Genomic DNA, 17,853 nt, shown 5'->3' on the forward strand with positions numbered 1-17,853 from the left:
CTATCAGCTTGTTGCCAGCTCTTAGCAAACTGATGGAAAAAATTGTGTTTCTCTGTAAACAAATTGACAACAGACTTATAGAGAAGGGCACTCAACACGTACTGCACTGACACAAATTACTGATGATTGGTTGAAATAAATGGATAATAAAAAGATTGTGGGAGCTGTACTGTTAGATGTCAGTGCAGCCTTTGATATTATTCACCATAGTCTGTTGTTGAGAAAAAATATGTTTTATGGCTTTTCAACCTCAGAGCTATTTATCTCATAGAACTCAGAGGGTTTTCTTTAATGGAAGCCTCTCTAATGTCAAACATGTAGGGTTTGGTGTACCGCAGGGCAGCTCTCTAGGCCCTCTACTCTTTTCTATTTTTTACCAACGACCTGCCACTGGCATTAAACAAAGCCTGTGTGTCCATGTATGCTGATGATTCAACCATATACGTGTCAGCAACCACAGCTAATGAAGTCACTGATACCCTTAACAAGGAGTTGCAGTCAGTTTTGGAATGGGTGGCCAGTAATAAACTGGTCCTGAACGTCTCTAAAACTAAGAGCATTGTATTTCGTACACATCATTCCCTAAGCTCTAGACCTCAGCTAAATCTGATAATTATTGGTGTGGCTGTTGAACAAGTTGAGGAGACTAAATTACTTGGTGTTACCTTAGATTGTAAACTGTCATGGTCAAAACATATAAATTCAATGGTTGTAAAGATGGGGAGAGGTATGTCCATAATAAAGAGATGCTCTGTTTTTTGACACCACACTCCAAAAAGCAAGTCCTGCAGGCTCTAGTTTTGTCGTATCTTGATTATTGTCCAGTCATGTGGTCAAGTGCTGCAAAGAAAGACCTAGTTAAGCTGCAGTTGGCCCAGAACAGAGCGGCACATCTTGCTCTTCATTGTAATCAGATGCCTAATATAAATACTATGCATGCCAGTCTCTCTTGGCTAAGAGTTGAGGAGATACTGACTGCATAATTTCTTATTTTTATAAGAAACATTAATGTGTTGAAAATTCCAAATTGTTTACATAGTCAATTTACACACTGCTCTGACACACACACTTACCTCACCAGATGGAACTCCCTTCCATCTCATATTGCTCAAATTAACAGCAAACCTGTTTTCAAAAAACAGATAAAGCAACACCTCACGGCACAACACCTCTCCCCTATTTGACTTAGATATTTTGTGTGTATGTATTGATATGTAGGCTATGTATGCCGTTTTTCAATTTATGTAGTTCTGTCCTTGAGCTGATCTTGTCTATTAAGGCGTACTGTAACTGTATTATGTCATGTTTCATGTTTTGTGTGGACCCCAGGAAGAGTAGCTGCTGCTTTCGCAACAGTTAATGGGGATCCTAATAAAATACCAATACCAAGCCCATCAAGGCCCTGAATGGGGAACCACTGATCCATTCACAGCTCTTTCTGTCAGTTGGCAAGTTTAGGGATACGCACACACACACAGTGCTTTCAACATACAGTGTTTTCAACTTACATATTTGTCAGACTTCGACATACATGATTACATGTTCATTTATACAGTAATTATAGGTGTAAGCAATAGGGTGAATGCACTTTGAAGTACATTTCAGCTTTTTTTAAAGTACACTCAAGAAAAACTTTTATTGATCATAGTGATTTCAGGAGTATCATTAAAACAGATTAATATGCCCCACCTACATTAGGGAACTATACTGAAAGCCCTTAAATTGTTGAAATAAGTCAATCAAATCAATGATCAGAATAGTCAGATTGACTGATACCTAACACAGACATAGTAGCGTAGTAGGAAGATCGGAGTACCATGAACCAAAAGGTTGTGAGTTCAAATCCCAGGTGAGGACACGTTGAATAATAATTATTGTATAAAGGAACATGCACAATATAATCATGTATGTCACATATGTAAGTTAAAAACTTTGAACACTGAGTGAACAAAATATTAGGAACACCTGCTCTTTCCATGACAGACTGACCAGGTGAATCCAGGTGAAAGCTATGATCCCTTATTGATGTCACTTGTTAAATCCACTTAAATCGGTGTAGCTGAAGGGGAGGAGACAGGTTAAATAATAACTTTTAAGCCTTAAGACAATTGAGACATTGATTGTGTATGTGTGCCATTCAGAGGGTGAATAGACAAAATATTTAAGTGCCTTTGAACAGGGTATGGTAGTAGGTGCCAGGCGCACCGGTTTGAGTGTGTCAACAACTGCAACGCTGCTGGGTTTTTCTCGCTCAACTGTTTCCCGTGTGTATCAAGAATGGTCCACCACCCAAATTACATCCAGCCAACTTGATACAACTGTGGGAAGCATTGGATTCAACATGGGCCAGCATCCCTGTGGAACGCTTTCGACACCTTGTAGAGTCCCTGCCCCGAAAAATTGAGGCTGTTCTGAGGGCAAAAGTAGGGGGTGAAAGTCAATATTAGGAAAGTGTTCCTAATGTTTTGTACACTCAGTGTATAATAAAAGCACTGTGTGTGTGAGTATCCCTAACCTTGCCAACAGACAAAGAGCAATGAATGGATCAGTGAATGGATCACTAAGCTAAGGATCCTGGGACTAAACACCTCCCTCTGCAACTGGATCCTGGACTTCCTGACGGGCCGCCCCCAGGTGGTAAGGGTAGGTAACAACACATCTGCCACACTGATCCTCAACACGGGGGCCCCTCAGGGGTGCGTGCTCAGTCCCCTCCTGTACTCTCTGTTCACCCATGACTGCATGGCCAGGCACGACTCCAACACCATCATTAAGTTTGCCGACGACACAACAGTGGTAGGCCTGATCACCGACAACGATGAGACAGCCTATAGGGAGGAGGTCAGAGATCTGGCCGTGTGGTGCCAGGACAACAACCTCTCCCTCAACGTGACCAAGACAAAGGAGATGATTGTGGACTACAGGAAAAAAAAAGAGGACTGAGCACGCCCCCATTCTCATCGACGGGCTGTAGTGGAACAGGTTGAGAGCTTCAAGTTCCTTGGTGTCCACATCACCAACGAACTATCATGGTCCAAACACACCAAGACAGTCGTGAAGAGGGCACGACAAAGCCTATTCCCCCTCAGGAGACTAAAAAGATTTGGCATGGGTCCTCAGATCCTCAAAAAATTCTACAGCTGCACCATCGAGAGCATCCTGACTGGTTGCATCACCGCCTGGTATGGCAACTGCTTGGCCTCTGACCGCAAGGCACTACAGAGGGTAGTGCGTACGGCCCAGTACATCACAGGGGCAAAGCTCCTTGCCATCCAGGACCTCTATACCAGGCGGTGTCAGAGGAAGGCCCTCAAAATTGTCAAAGACTCCAGTCACCCTAGTCATAGACTGTTCTCTCTGCTACCGCACGGCAAGCGGTACCGGAGTGCCAAGTCTAGGTCCAAAAGACTTCTCAACAGCTTCTACCCCCAAGCCATAAGACTCCTGAACAGCTAATCATGGCTACCCGGACTATTTGCACTGCCCCCCCACCCCATACTTTTACGCTGCTGCTACTCTGTTAAGTATTTATGCATAGTCACTTTAACTCTACCCACATGTACATATTACCTCAACTACCTCAACTAGCCGGTGCCCCCGCACATTGACTATGCAACGGTACCCCCCTGTATATATAGCCTCCCTACTGTCACTTTATTCTATTGTATATATAGCCTCCCTACTGTCACTTTATTTTTACTTCTGCTCTTTTTTTCTCAACACTTTTTTGTTGTTGTTTTATTCTTACTTTTTTTGTTTAAAATAAATGCACTGTTGGTTAAGGGCTGTAAGTAAGCATTTCACTGTAATGTCTGCACCTGTTGTATTCGGCGCATGTGACCAATAAAATTTGATTTGATTTGATTTGATTTGATCAGTGGTTCACCAATCAGGGCCTTGATTGGCTCTGTAACAAGACGTGATGTGTAATACATTTTTCATTGGACACATAAATGTTCTGGCAATGTTCCCATGAAACGTGTCTAGAACCTTAATAGCTTATGTTCTGAGAACATGGCAACCATGTTGTGTATGTTTGGAGGGGCGTTGATTGAATATTCTCCTAACCCACAGAAAACTGGACACATATGTTTTTGTAACGTTCCAATGAAACGTGTTTAGAACATGAATATCTTAAGTTCTGAGAACATGGTAAACAAGTTCTGGGTAAGTTCTATTTTATATTAAGGGAATGGTCTCTTGGAAACATTCCTTGCTCATCAAGGGAACATTCCTATGAAAACATCAGTTAATGACCTTTTGAGACTCTTAAAGGGACAATCTGTGATTGCTACAACCATTATTTATTTGTTATGTTAAACAGCACCAGTCAAGTTTGGACACACCTACTCATTCAAGGGTTTTTCTTTATTTTTATTATTTTCTACATTGTAGAATAATAGTGAAGACATCAAAACTATGAAATAACACATATGGAATCATGTAGTAACCAAAAAAGTGTAAAACAAATCAAAATATATTTTATATTTAAGATTCTTCAAATAGCCACCCGTTGCCTTGATGACAGCTTTGCACACTCTTGGCATTCTCTCAACTAGCTTCACCTGGAATGCTTTTCCAACAGTCTTGAAGGAGTTCCCACATATGCTGAGTACTTGTTGGCTGCTTTTCCTTCACTCTGCGGTCCAACCCAAACCATCTCAATTGGGTTGAGGTCGGGTGATTGTGGAGGCCAGGTCATCTGATGCAGCTCTCCATCACTCTCCTTCTTGGTCAAATAGCCCTTACACAGCTTGGAGGTGTGTTGGGTCATTGTCCTGTTGAAAAACAAATGATAGTCCCACTAAGCCCAAACCAGATGGGATGGCGTATCGCTGCAGAATGCTGTGGTAGCCATGCTGGTTAAGTGGGCCTTGAATTCTAAATAAATCACAGACAGTGTCACCAGCAAAGCACCCCCACACCATAACACCTCCTCCTCCATGCTTCACGGTGGGAACTACACATGCGGAGAACATCCGTTCACCCACACCGCGTCTCACAAAGACACAGCGGTTGGAACCAAAAATCTCAAATTTGGACTCCAGACCAAAGGACAAATTTCCACCGGTCTAATGTCCATTGCTTGTGTTTCTTGGCCCAAGCAGGTCTCTTCTTCTTATTGGTGTCCTTTAGTAGTGGTTTCTTTGCAGCAATTTGACCATGAAGGCCTGATTCACAGTCTCTTCTGAACAGTTGATGTTGAGATGTGACTGTTACTTCAACTCTGTGAAGCATTTATTTGGGCTGCAATTTCTGAGGCTGGTAACTCTAATGAACTTATCCTCTGCAGCAGAAGTAACTCTGGGTCTTCCTTTCCTGTGGCGGTCCTCATGAGAGCCAGCTTCATCATAGCGCTTGATGGTTTTTGCAATTGCACATGAAGAAACTTTCAAAGTTCTTGAAATGTTCCATTATGACTGACCTTCATGTCTTAAAGTAATGATGGACTGTCATTATTTGAGCTGTTCTTGCCATAATATGGACTTGGTCTTTTACCAAATAGAGCTATCTTCTGTATACCACCCCTACCTTGTCACAACACAACTGATTGGCTCAAACGCATTAAGAAGGAAAGAAATTCCACAAATTAACTTTTAAGAAGGCACACCTGTTAATTGAAATGCATTCCAGGTGACTACCTCATGAAGCTGGTTGAGAAAATGCTAAGAGTGTGCAAAGCTGTCATCAAGGCAAAGGTGGCTACTTTGAAGAAACTCAAATATAAAATATATTTTGATTTGTTTAACATTTTTTTGGATACTACATGATTCCATATGTGTTATTTCATAGTTTTGATGTCTTCAAAACTATTGTACAATGTAGAAAATAGTAAAAATAAAGAAAAACCCTTGAACGAGTACGTGTGTCCAAACTTTTGACTGGTAGTGTATACCAATTGATTCTTGAAGGATATAACTTATAAATGCCTCATGGGCTTAGTTCAACTGTCATACCCCATCATAACCAATAATATAAGCTTGTTTTACACAATTGTTTGTAAACAATGCAATTGTAAACAAACACTCTATAGCCTCAAAACATGATTAAATTATATTTGGGATATCATGTATGGTCAGTCCTTGCATCCATATCTCTGTCTATGAATTTGAGAGTGGTTACATTTCTCCAGCCCCATCGCTCAGCTGTTTACCAAACTGCTTTGTAATTGTTTGAACTGCAGATTGCCTCTTTAAGGGTATGTTCTCTAAAATAGCTGGGTTCTTGGTGTTGGGTGTGTGTCTGTGATGGTTGGAATAGTGTGTGTGTGGTTGCAAAGTGTGGGTTTGGTGTGTGTTGTTGATGATGTGGCAATGAAAGGTTGGAGGTGTGTTTGTGTGTGTGTGTGTGTGTGTGTGTGTGTGTGTGTGTGTGTGTGTGTGTGTTCCTCAGGGAGAGACAAATCACCTTCACTGCAGGTCGCAGTGATTACACTATGCATAATTCATGATATTGAGATGAATATCAAATGCATTTTACAGCTTTTTAATCACATCTGCACACTAATGAATATGCAAAACAGTTATGGTTGAGATTCAGATACGCTATCATACAACTATCTTACTTTGCTGTCATTTCAATTCAATTTGTTTGGGCAGGCAGGTAGTTTACTGAGTAGAAGTGGAAAATCTATTGAATTAATCAAAAGCATATGACATAATTCAAGCATTCCTGGAAAAACTAAGAATTTTTCTGAGGACTCATTGGCTCCTTGAGTTTCAGATCGTATTTGTCATAGCTGCATAATTTTACTGAGACCTGCATATGAATTCAAGGTCAAGATTATGCATGTGACTGACACATTTTGTCATGCCCTGGTCAGATCCCCATTGGGAATATGATGGTGTGTGGAGCCATAGAAATTAATCAGAATGAATTCCAAAAGTCTCTGTCCAAATCTGCCCTCTGACAGCGTATAATTCTCCACAAATATCACACAATTATTGTAGAGACCAGCAGTGGAGACTCAGAGCCCATTTAATTGCAATTATACTGTGATATCATATTACTTGACTGACGCATGAACCTTCAGTCGTGTTAACATAAATAGTCTCACACAATGGGCCTGTGTTCTTCTCTCTCAGTGACTGGCTGTCTAATAAAGTGTTGAAGAGAGGGGGGGTAGATAATTTAGAGACGCAGAGAGACTGAGAGCGAGGGAGTGAGGCATAGAGAGGGAGTGAGACAGAGAGAAAGGGAGGCAAAGAAAGGAGTAGAGAGAGAGAAGTCCAGCTAGACTCCCAGCTAACAACAAACGTTCCCACAACTTGAGAGAACGTGCCCATTCCCAAGAGTCTAGCTGGACTTCTCTCTCTCATTAACTAACATTTTCATAGGAATGTTCCCTGTGATGTGCAAGGAATGTTTCCAAGAGACCATTCCCTTATTGTCAAATAGAACTTACACATGTTCTCAGAACATAAGATATCAATGTTCTAGACACGTTTCATGGGAACGTTGCAGGAACATTTCTTATTGAAATGTTTTTGTATTTTACCCCTTCCAGTTGGAAGTTACAGTCTTGTCACATCGCTGCAACTCCTGTACCGACTCGGGAGAGGCGAAGGTCGAGAGTCGTGCGTCCTCCGAAACACAACCCAGCCAAGCCACACTGCTTCTTGACACAATGCCCACTTAACCAGCCGCACCAATGTGTCGGAGGAAACACTGTATACCTGGCGACCGTGTCAGCGTGCACTGCGCCCGGCCCGCCACAGGAGTCGCTAGTGCGCGATGTGACAAGAATATCCCTGCCGGCCAAATCCTCCCCTGACCTGGACGACGCTGGGCCAATTGTGCGCCGCCCCATGGGTCTCCCGGTCGCGGCCGGCTGCGACAGAGCCTGGACTCTAACCAGGATCTCTAGTGGCACAGCTAGCACTGCGATGCAGCGCCTTAGACCACTGCACCACTCGGGAGGCCCGCAGGAATATTTGTGTGTGTCAGTATGTCGCCTGATGGTCCCAAAGAAACGTTCTCCCCCCCCAAAAAAAAATAGTTAATCATACATCACGCCTTGTTACCGAGCCAATCAAGGCCCTGATTGGTGAACCACTGATCCATTCATTGCTCTTTGTCTGTTGGCAAGTTAGGGATACTCACAAACAGTGCTTTTAAGTGTTTTCAACATACATATACGACACACTGTGATGTAGAGGATTACATTGTGCATTTTCATTCATTCATTCAATTATTATTCAACATGTCCTCACCTGGGATTTGAACTCACAACCTTCTTGGTTCACGGTACTCCGATCTTCCTGCGACACCACCATGTCCATGTTAGATATTGGTTAATCTATTCTCATCATTGATTTGATTGACTTATTTCAGCGTTTTAAGGGATTTCTGTATAGTTGTCTAATGTTGGTGGAGCATGTTAACCTGTTTTAATGATAGTCCTGAATTACTATGATCAATAAAATTGTTTTTCTTAGGTGTACCTTTAACAGAGCTGAGATTTACTTAAAAGTGCATTCACCCTATTGCTTACACCTATCAAGTAGTTTCAGATCTACACAAGTGCCTAGGGAGGAGGGGTTAGGGTTTCTTCTGGACAGGGCCTAACTATACTGGCCCAATAAGCACATCCTCTAGAGATGTCCCTTATTGGGACAGTGATTAAGGCATTTAACGTTGGTGCTGGTGGCCTGGGTTCAAGACCCACTAGGGGAATCACCCTACTCTCACATTCTTAACAAAACATTAAGAACACCTTCCTAATATTGAGTTGCACCCCCCTCTCTGACATGTGATTGTTGGACAATGTCCTGTCCAGAAGAAGCCCTTCCTCCTCCCTAGGCACTTCTGTAGATCTGAAAAACTGGATAGGTGTAAGGTTGTAAGCAGTAGGGTGAATGCACTTTGAAGTAAATCTCAGCTCTGGTAAAAGTTCACTCAATATTTTTTTTTATTGATCATAGTGGAGTATCCTTAAAACAGGTTAACATGACCCACCAACATCAGACAACTATACAGAAAGCCCTTATATCGCTGAAAAAAGTATCTCAAATTAATGATGAGAATAGTTAGCTTAACCAACTGGCCTCCCTGGTTAAATAAAGGTGTAATAAAAAATAAAAATAAAACCAAGACCCACATAGCAAGAAAATCGGCGTACCATGAACCAAGAGGTTGTGAGTTCAAATCCCACGTGAGGACTGTTGAATAATAATTACTGTATACATGCACAATGTAATCATGTATGTCAAATATGTAAGTTAAAAGCACTGTGTGTGTGTGAGGATCCTTGACCTTGCCAATAGACAAAGAGCTATGAATGGATCAGTGGTTCCTTCCATCAGGCAACGTGCTGATACACAGAAACGTGTCTAGAACATTAATATCTTATGTTCTGAGAACATGGCAACCATGTTCTGTGTACATTTGGTAGGAAGTTTATGGAATATTCTCCTAAATCTCAGAAAAATGGACACATGAATGTTATTGCATCGTTCCCATTAAACATGCCTACAAGATTAATATCTTATGTTCTGAGAAAATGGTAACCTTGTTCTGTGTATGTTTGATGGGATGTTGATGGAATATTCTCAGAACCCTCAGAAAACTGGTCACATGAATGTTCTTGCAACGTCCCATGAAACGTGTGAAGAACATTAATGTTGTATGTTCTGAGAACATGGTAACCAAGATGGCGCGGGAGGGAATAGCAGCCGTTTTACGGGTTCCTGATCAATTGTGCTATTTTGTTTGTTCATTTCCTATGACCAAAAACCTCGATTTGGATGATGATTTCTACTTCAATGAGTCGGAGGCAAATTACATATTGCTCATCCCGGACCAGGCTTAAATGCCGACACTTGAAGATGGAAGAGGCGGCATTATAGAGGCCGGCGTGCGGGATAACTGACAAGATTACGTCGGCGAGTGGATAAACCACCTCTACCCTCCGTTCTATTGGCGAACGTGCAATCATTGGAGAATAAACTGGATGAGCTCTGTTCGAGACTATCCTATCAACGTGATATGAAGAACTGTAATATCCTATGTTTTTCCGAATCGTGGCTGAACAAGGACATGGAAAATATAAATCTAGCTAGTTTTTCTACACATCGGCAGGACAGAACGGCAGCATCAGGTAAACTCGGAGGGGGGGGTGTGTGTGTGATCTCTAATATTAAGGAAGTCTCGAGGTTCTGCTCGACTGAGTTTAGAATACCTCATGATAAGCTGTAGACCATAATATTTATCAAGAGAGTTTTCATCTATACTGAACAAAAATGTAAACGCAAAATGTAGTGTTGGTCCCATTTTTCATGAGCTGAAATAAAAGATCCCAGAAATGTTCCATACACACAAAACACATATTTCTCTCAAATGTTGTGCACAAACTTGTTTACATTCCTGTTAGTGAGCATTTCCCCTTTGCCAAGATAATCCATCCACCTGACAGGTGTGGCATATCAAGAAGCTGTTTAAACAGCATGATCATTACACAGGTGCACCTTGTGCTGGGGTCAATAAAAGGCCACTCTAAAATGTGCAGTTTTATCACACAACACAATGCCACAGATGTCTAAAGTTTTGAGGGAGCATGCAATTGGCATGCTGACTGCAGTAATGTCCACCAGAGCTGTTGCCAGAGAGTTGAATGTTAATTTCTCTACCATAAGCTGCTTCCAGCGTCATTTTAGAGAATTTGGCAGTATGTCCAAACAGCCTCACAACCGCAGACCACATGTAACCACGCCAGCCCAGGACCTCCTCATCCGGCTTTTTCACCTGCGGGATGGTCTGAGACGAGCCATAGCTGATTAAACTGTGTTAGAAACCGTCTCAGGGAAGCTCTTCTGCGTCCTCACCAGGGTCTTGACCTGACTGCAGTTCGGCGTCGTAACCGACTTCAGTGGGCAAATGCTCACCTCCGATGGCCACTGGCACGCTGGATAAGTGTGCTCTTCACTGATTAATACTGATTTAAACTGTAACAGGCCGATGGCAGACAGCGTGTATGGCGTCGTGTGGGTGAGCGGTTTGCTGATGTCAACGTTGTAAACAGAGTGCCCCATAGTGGTGGTGGGGTTATGGTATGGGCAGGCATAAATTACGAAAGACGAAAACAATTACATTTTATCGATGGCAATTTGAATGCACAGAGATACCGTGACGAGATCCTGAGGCCCATTGTCGTGCCATTCATCCCCCGCCATCACCTCATGTTTCAGCATGGTAATGCACGGCCCCCATGTAGCAAGGATCTGTGCACACGCTCGTCGGATGTGGCAGGATTTGTAATCTATCACGGATTACAAAGGGAAATCCAGCCGCAAACCGCCCAGTGACGCGAGCCTACCAGATGAGCTAAATGCCTTCGATGCTCGCTTCGAGGCTAGTGTCATGACTACACGTGAGGATCCAATGGCTCAGACTAGGTGCAATGAATAAACTCCAACCAGAGCCCTTTTCCACCCGCAGAGGGGAGGAGGTAACTGGTGTGGGGGTTTTGACCGTTAACACTCGGTCGTAAATTAGGCAGGAGGTGAATGTGTGAAAGTGTGTCTATGTACATCTCCAACCTGCTTGTGTCTATGGACGAGCAAATTTAACCCTGTATTTCTCTCTCCCCCCTCCCTCTCTTCCTCCCTCCCCCCTCCCCCCCAAAGCAACAGGAGCAGGACCCCACTAACCTGTACATCTCCAACCTGCCTGTGTCTATGGACGAGCAGGAGCTGGAGAATATACTGAAGCCCTTCAGTCAGGTCATCTCTACACGCATCCTCAGAGACGCCAACGGCACCAGCAGAGGAGTGGGCTTCGCCAGGTAACCAACTTTTACACCTCTGAAATAAAGTATGTAGGAGAAGCAAAAATGGACTCCTGCATACTGTATCATGTATACCTCCATATTTAAACATGTATTGACAAATGCAATGTTATGGTCATATATACCTTGGCTTTGTCAAGGCATGGCTGGCTTGCCGGGGTCACATTCAATTGCCAAATGTTGTTGAACGTTGCAGATAGAAATGCCATGAGTAGAGCTGATGTGATTACTAATTCTACATGTCAGGGAAGCATGTCTCTTCTACATAGCCTATTTCTATCTGAACATTCCAAAACATTGCGTCGCACTAAACGCGCCCCCTGGTGAACTCAACTGTCTACGGAGCCCTCTGCTGGTTACTGGGGTTAGTACATCATCCTGTAAATCATTCTTTATTTGCAGGATGGAGTCAACAGAGAAATGCGAGACTATCATTCAACATTTCAATGGCAAATATATCAAGAGTCCACCTGGAGTACCAGGTGATTCATCTTTATCCCATCATGTTTTCAATTTCTTGGGGGGAAAGGGTCAGGAGCAACAGAAAGGCGCCCATCTTCCACAGTGTCTTGATTCACTGTCATATTTTAATGTACAATACACAGATTATACCCCTTCAGTGCTCCACAGTCACTCAACCCTCTTCTTCTCCTCTCCTCCCAGTGCCCTCGGAACCCCTGTTATGTAAGTTTGCAGATGGAGGACAGAAGAAGAGACAGAGCCAGGGAAAGTACCTGCAGAATGGCCGTCCCTGGACAACAGATGGGGAAACGGTGAGTTCTCATTCAGACAGTAAAGTCTGCCATCTTCCCTGTAGTCTTTCTTGTCTTTGCAAATGTTGTCACTTCAACAAGGCTATTCAGGTACTTTCAACTGTATTAAGTACAGTAACATTAAAGTAACTGTCCGACGTTGCTTCATCTTCTACAAGGAAACAGCAAGCATTTTTGAAACGGTCTGTTTGAGATACAAGTTTGAAGTGTTTTTGTCTACAGTTTATGCTTTGGCCACAAATACGAGTATAGGATGAGTCAACAACATCATTTGGGTATGCGGTAACAGAACATGTACTTTTAAAAGTGAGATTGAACAGTTACTTTAAAGCTCAAATGGGAGTTGTCTTTCTGGTTAGATATTTCTCAGTCAAATGCATGTAATACTGTATGTGTGCTTACTGCATGTATCTGTATGTGTTTGACCACAGGGAGGAATGACACTGACATATGACCACACCACAGCCTTACAGAATGGGTGAGCAGATACTCCACCAAACCTCACTGAGATAATCCTAGACATATGTGTACAGTATGTGTTGGATACTGATGGCTGTCTTCTCTCTCTCTCGGTCTCCAGGTTCTACTCATCCCCCTACAGTATGGCCCCTAACAGAATGATCGCTCAGACCTCCCTCTCCCCCTACATGCACTCTCCTGTTAATACCTACCAGGTCAGTCTGTTGTATTTCTGTGGATATATTACTGTGTCCAGAGGATTTATTTCTTATTCTGAAAATCTGCAGAAAGCATACATCTTATGTTGTTTGTCTATCTTTCCTCCCTGCTGCAGATCCACGGTCCACAGTCATGGATGCATCATCATCAGCAGTACCTCATGCAGCCCTCAGTGAGTTTTACCCACCGCTACTGTTACTGCCTATTAGTGAATCAGTGAGATCTGCCTTGTCTCTCTCTTTTTGTGTTTGAGAGAGACACCTGCTAAGCATTAACATAGACACTCTGTGTGATGTTTGCACTCAACGTTTCAGCTGTGTGACAAACAATTGTGTGTGTATGCGCATATATGCATAAGTGCATTTTTGTTTGTCTATGTGTATGTTAACTCTATGTGTGTGTGTCCGTAGGGCCAAGTCCTGACGCCGGGCATGGACCACACCATGTCCATCCAGCCAACCTCTATGATGGGGCCTCTCACACAGCAGCTCAGCCACCTCTCTATGGGCAGCAGTGGCACGGTCAGTCCTCACAGCACACTACATTTACATTTACATTTTAGTCATTTAGCAGACACTCTTATCCAGAGCGACTTACAGTTAGTGAATACATATATATATTTTTTTATACTTGCCCCCCCGTGGGAATCGAACCCACAACCCTGGCGTTGCAAACGCCATGCTCTATCAACTGAGCTACATCCCTGCCGGCCATTCCCTCCCCTACCCTGGACGACGCTTACTGTATAGACATACAGTAGATACTTTGGACATAATCTTAATTTTTTATCCAGTCGGATAAACACTCCAAACAGCCTACCCAACCGCTTGGAGGCGTCCGCCTGGTCCTAAAGCACACCGTTACCTCGTTTTGTATCACATTCCAATAATAAAACTGGGGGCGGGACAAAAATGCAATTTCAGAATGTGGGGGGGACATGTCCCACCATCCCCAGTGAAAGTTGCACCCCTGATGATTACGTTCTAATAGTTTTCTCCTCTCTATTTTAGTATATGCCTGCAAACACATCTATGCAAGGGACCTACATCCCCCAGTACACCCAAGTGCCTCAGACCACCGTTTCAGTTGAGGTAAGAAACGTCCTACTATAATTTACTTTACTGACTTTATTATCCCCGGGGGGGAAATATGTTGCAGTATCATGTACACGTTTAAAACTATAATGTTGTGGTATGAAACAACTGGTCACTTTACTGATGATTGGTTGATTGATGAATACCTCTTCAATATGTTAACAGGAAAGTGCCATCCAACAACAGGTTTCCCTGGAGACTCCCACAGAACACACAGGTTACTCCTATCAGCATAGCAAGTGAAGAGGAGGGACAGGTGGGTTACACTAGTCTATTTCCTGGGCCACCTGCGGTCCGTACAGCTCAGCTCAGCTCAGCTCAGTGACTAGTGGCTCTGGACAGAAGCACCAGACAGTCACACTAAAGAGAAAAGGATATTTAAAAATCAGAGGTTACGGGAAACTCTTGAATAGAGATTAATGGATACTGTGAAAACGAACAGAACTTGGAGCATCTATTTTGACCACAGAACATGACTCTATAGTCGAAGAAAGAGAAAAAAACACACACACACACATTATTTTTTGTGCACGTATTAACAAATTATTTTCCTAACTATTCTGGTGAGCCAGAATGAAATCAGGAACATAAAGTCGATTAGTTGTACTTTTTTGTAAAATATGCTGATTTAGTTTTTCATTTTATCATCTGTTATTTGTAAGCTTTTCACCTGAATTATTTTGTGTTGATTCAAAAATAATTGTTTTCTTCACTTCACACTGCTTGTTGTTTTTGGTAAATGTTTGAAGAAAGAAGGCTGAAAAACTGCTTAAGTTACTTAGATCATAGATGTGTGCCATATCTGGTGCTATCAACTCAGAGCAGTTTTTTAGCACTTGGTCCCTAGTTGAAATTCTCACAATAATTCTCACAATCTAAATAGATATTTAGAAATAAAGCTTAAGACAATCAAACATTTAACTGATTATTTCCAGATTCTGGCCAATTATAATACAATTATATAGGGAAAATACAAAATATATGCATGATTAAATTTGACATGAAATACATTTAGTTGCTGGTTATATTTGGGGAATTTAATCCTATATTGCTCCAATGCTAACCAACAACATAAATAAGTCTTTACATTTGGTTTTAGTGGGTTAAGCTGCTACCCTTTAAACAGACCCAAAGTTGTTCTTAGGAGTTCATATTGTTGAGTGTTGCGCTATTAGTTTAAACAAGTAAATGAGAGATCCAAAACATATGGCCAGTAGCCTAATGAGATGCTTCGCTACTTCCTCTCTGTCTGTTCGTTGATTCCTCTGTTATTGTTGATTTGTTTTTGTTTTGATTCCAAGTGACTGTTTTTTTTTATTTAAAGAAAGTTTGTGAGATTTTTTATTTGATTTAATACGTTTCAGATTGATCCATTTGAATTTTGGTAGTGTGCATTGAGTAGTTAAAAAAAAAAAAAGATTTGTTGGCTTTTTCTTTTGAAATAATGTCTGTCATTTGAGTTTTTATTTTTCTCAATCTCTGTTTTAATTTTCAATCACATGGTAAATGCTCTAAATGTTTGAGAGATTTCAAATCAGTCTGTGTCATCACTTTTGGCACGTTCACCGTTTAATGAGGTGTGCTCACTGCTCATCAATCCAAGATAATTATGGGCTCTATTCAATCCCAATTGAAATGTAAAGGCAACGTTCCCGCATTGGCGGAGACCGCATTCACGGTAAACGGCTCAATTGGAAATGACCTTTACATTTATATTGCACAACCTGTAACACTTCAGCTTTACAGATTGAATAGAGCCCTAAGTGTAACACCTCTTAGAAATGATTTCAGAAATGTGTCCCACGTGGTAGAGTAGTCATTAAGTCAGTCAGTGGTTAGGGAATGCAGTGTGAAAAGTAATATTACCTCCTACGCAACTAGAGCAATGTAAAGTCAGCTGAGGGTTAGTGTGCAAGGTGCTGAGATGTTTTATAAGGTCATACCTTCTATGGTTCTCAAGGCTATCCTCACAGTCACAGCAGGTACTGTGTCCATATCCTCACTCTTCTGTCCAACGTTCACAAACCAGGCCTAAATCCCAGGTCAAACATCTAATCAGACTGTTTTGTTTCTTAAAATGGCCAGTGATCTATGCAATTAATTTATTGGCCACAATAATGCAATACTTACACTGTAGATGAATATGAGAAGTTTTTATTTTTCAGGTGACAATAGGCTGTTTGTCAAGTGACTTTTGAAACTTACCATTCTGCTATTGGTGGCTTTCATTTTAGTTAATCCAAAACGTTTAGTTGTAAGATTATACGCCTCGTTGTTCATCTAATGACAGTGAGATGGCTGCATAGAAGGGAATATCTGTATATGATCTACAGACAATCAGTAACATTTGAACTATCTACTAACCCTAACCTTGATAGTATGACCATCTGTTGAACATCTACAGATGGACTATCCAAATAAAGCATTACCATGTTTTCATGTACAGCATGGTTCATGAGGTTGGAGAAAATCAGAAAGAAAATCACTCAGCTATCTTGCTAAAGGCCTCACACCATCTCCTAACAATAGGATACTGACTACCTGTTGTCCATCCAGATGCACAGTCCTTATTTTGTCAACCAAAATATTGGTTATAGATTTTTTGTTTGTTACCAAAGACATCATCCGGTAGGCATTTGGACATTTCTAAGTGATCAATGCTCAGTTTAGAATACATCTGTAGTTCTTTCTTTTTCCTTGATTTGTGACTGTACATGAAAAGGTTTGTTGACACTATTAATAAGCTCTATGAATGGTCTCATGAATTAATTTGTGGTAGGAAGAATATTATCAGAAATGCCTTATAGATTTCATCAAGAGAGGATTTAAAGTGTGCTACACACTAAATTGCTATCTGGAAACATTCATGCACTGTCTGCAAATGATAAACAAATTATTTTCTTGTAAGATTTACTCTCATGTAGTAGAATCAGTCTTAGGAAACCACAATTTAATGTTTGTTACATTGTCATATTTATTTTGAGGCCACAATCATTCCAGATGTGTTTAAATAAAAAAATGTCAGCCTTAGTTTGAAATGTCAGAATGCTCTCGCCCTTTTCCATAGTTCAGATAATCCTTTACATGAAGTCCACTTGAAACATCTTGCTGCTAATTTAGGATTTTAAAGGTTGCGTAGGAGTGGGCTCTACTGTTTGTCTTTCATTGTACAATGCAAACTAGAGGGAGAAAATATTAGTTGAAGCTCCGTCCAGCAATAAGTCATCCATGTCATGTAAAGTCAGTCAGACAGGTTAAAAAGCAACACATTTCATAGTCATTGGCGCACAGCCTTAACATTACTATTCCCTGGCTTTATCAAGTCCATTGTAAAGCAATCATGTACAATCTTATTCACTTTTGTCAATCATTAAATTTGTCCTTATGTGCCATACTAGCAGGTCTATGGCTGCGTTTACACAGGCAGCCCAATTCTGAGCTTATTCCACTAATTGGTCTTTCGCCAATAATTGGGCAAAATATCAGAATTGGGCTGCCTGTGTAAATGCAGCCTAAAATTCCC

General features: G+C 41.6%; 1 protein-coding gene across 1 annotated transcript in view; it reads left to right on the forward strand.

The window, feature by feature from the left end:
• LOC121545845 (RNA-binding motif, single-stranded-interacting protein 2-like) overlaps positions 1 to 17,808 on the forward strand; it is a 35,307-nt gene extending 17,499 nt beyond the window's left edge. The window contains exons 5-13 of the mRNA XM_041856712.2: positions 11,625 to 11,782; positions 12,188 to 12,267; positions 12,449 to 12,558; positions 12,990 to 13,036; positions 13,139 to 13,232; positions 13,352 to 13,408; positions 13,647 to 13,757; positions 14,247 to 14,327; positions 14,496 to 17,808. Of these exons, the coding sequence (XP_041712646.1) occupies positions 11,625 to 11,782; positions 12,188 to 12,267; positions 12,449 to 12,558; positions 12,990 to 13,036; positions 13,139 to 13,232; positions 13,352 to 13,408; positions 13,647 to 13,757; positions 14,247 to 14,327; positions 14,496 to 14,573 (816 nt within the window). The 3' untranslated portion in view covers positions 14,574 to 17,808. The remainder of the gene's footprint in view (positions 1 to 11,624; positions 11,783 to 12,187; positions 12,268 to 12,448; positions 12,559 to 12,989; positions 13,037 to 13,138; positions 13,233 to 13,351; positions 13,409 to 13,646; positions 13,758 to 14,246; positions 14,328 to 14,495) is intronic.
• Positions 17,809 to 17,853: the final 45 nt, after the last annotated feature.

Source organism: Coregonus clupeaformis, chromosome 30 (genome assembly GCF_020615455.1).
Source record: "Coregonus clupeaformis isolate EN_2021a chromosome 30, ASM2061545v1, whole genome shotgun sequence".
Classification (NCBI taxonomy): Eukaryota; Metazoa; Chordata; class Actinopteri; order Salmoniformes; family Salmonidae; genus Coregonus; species Coregonus clupeaformis.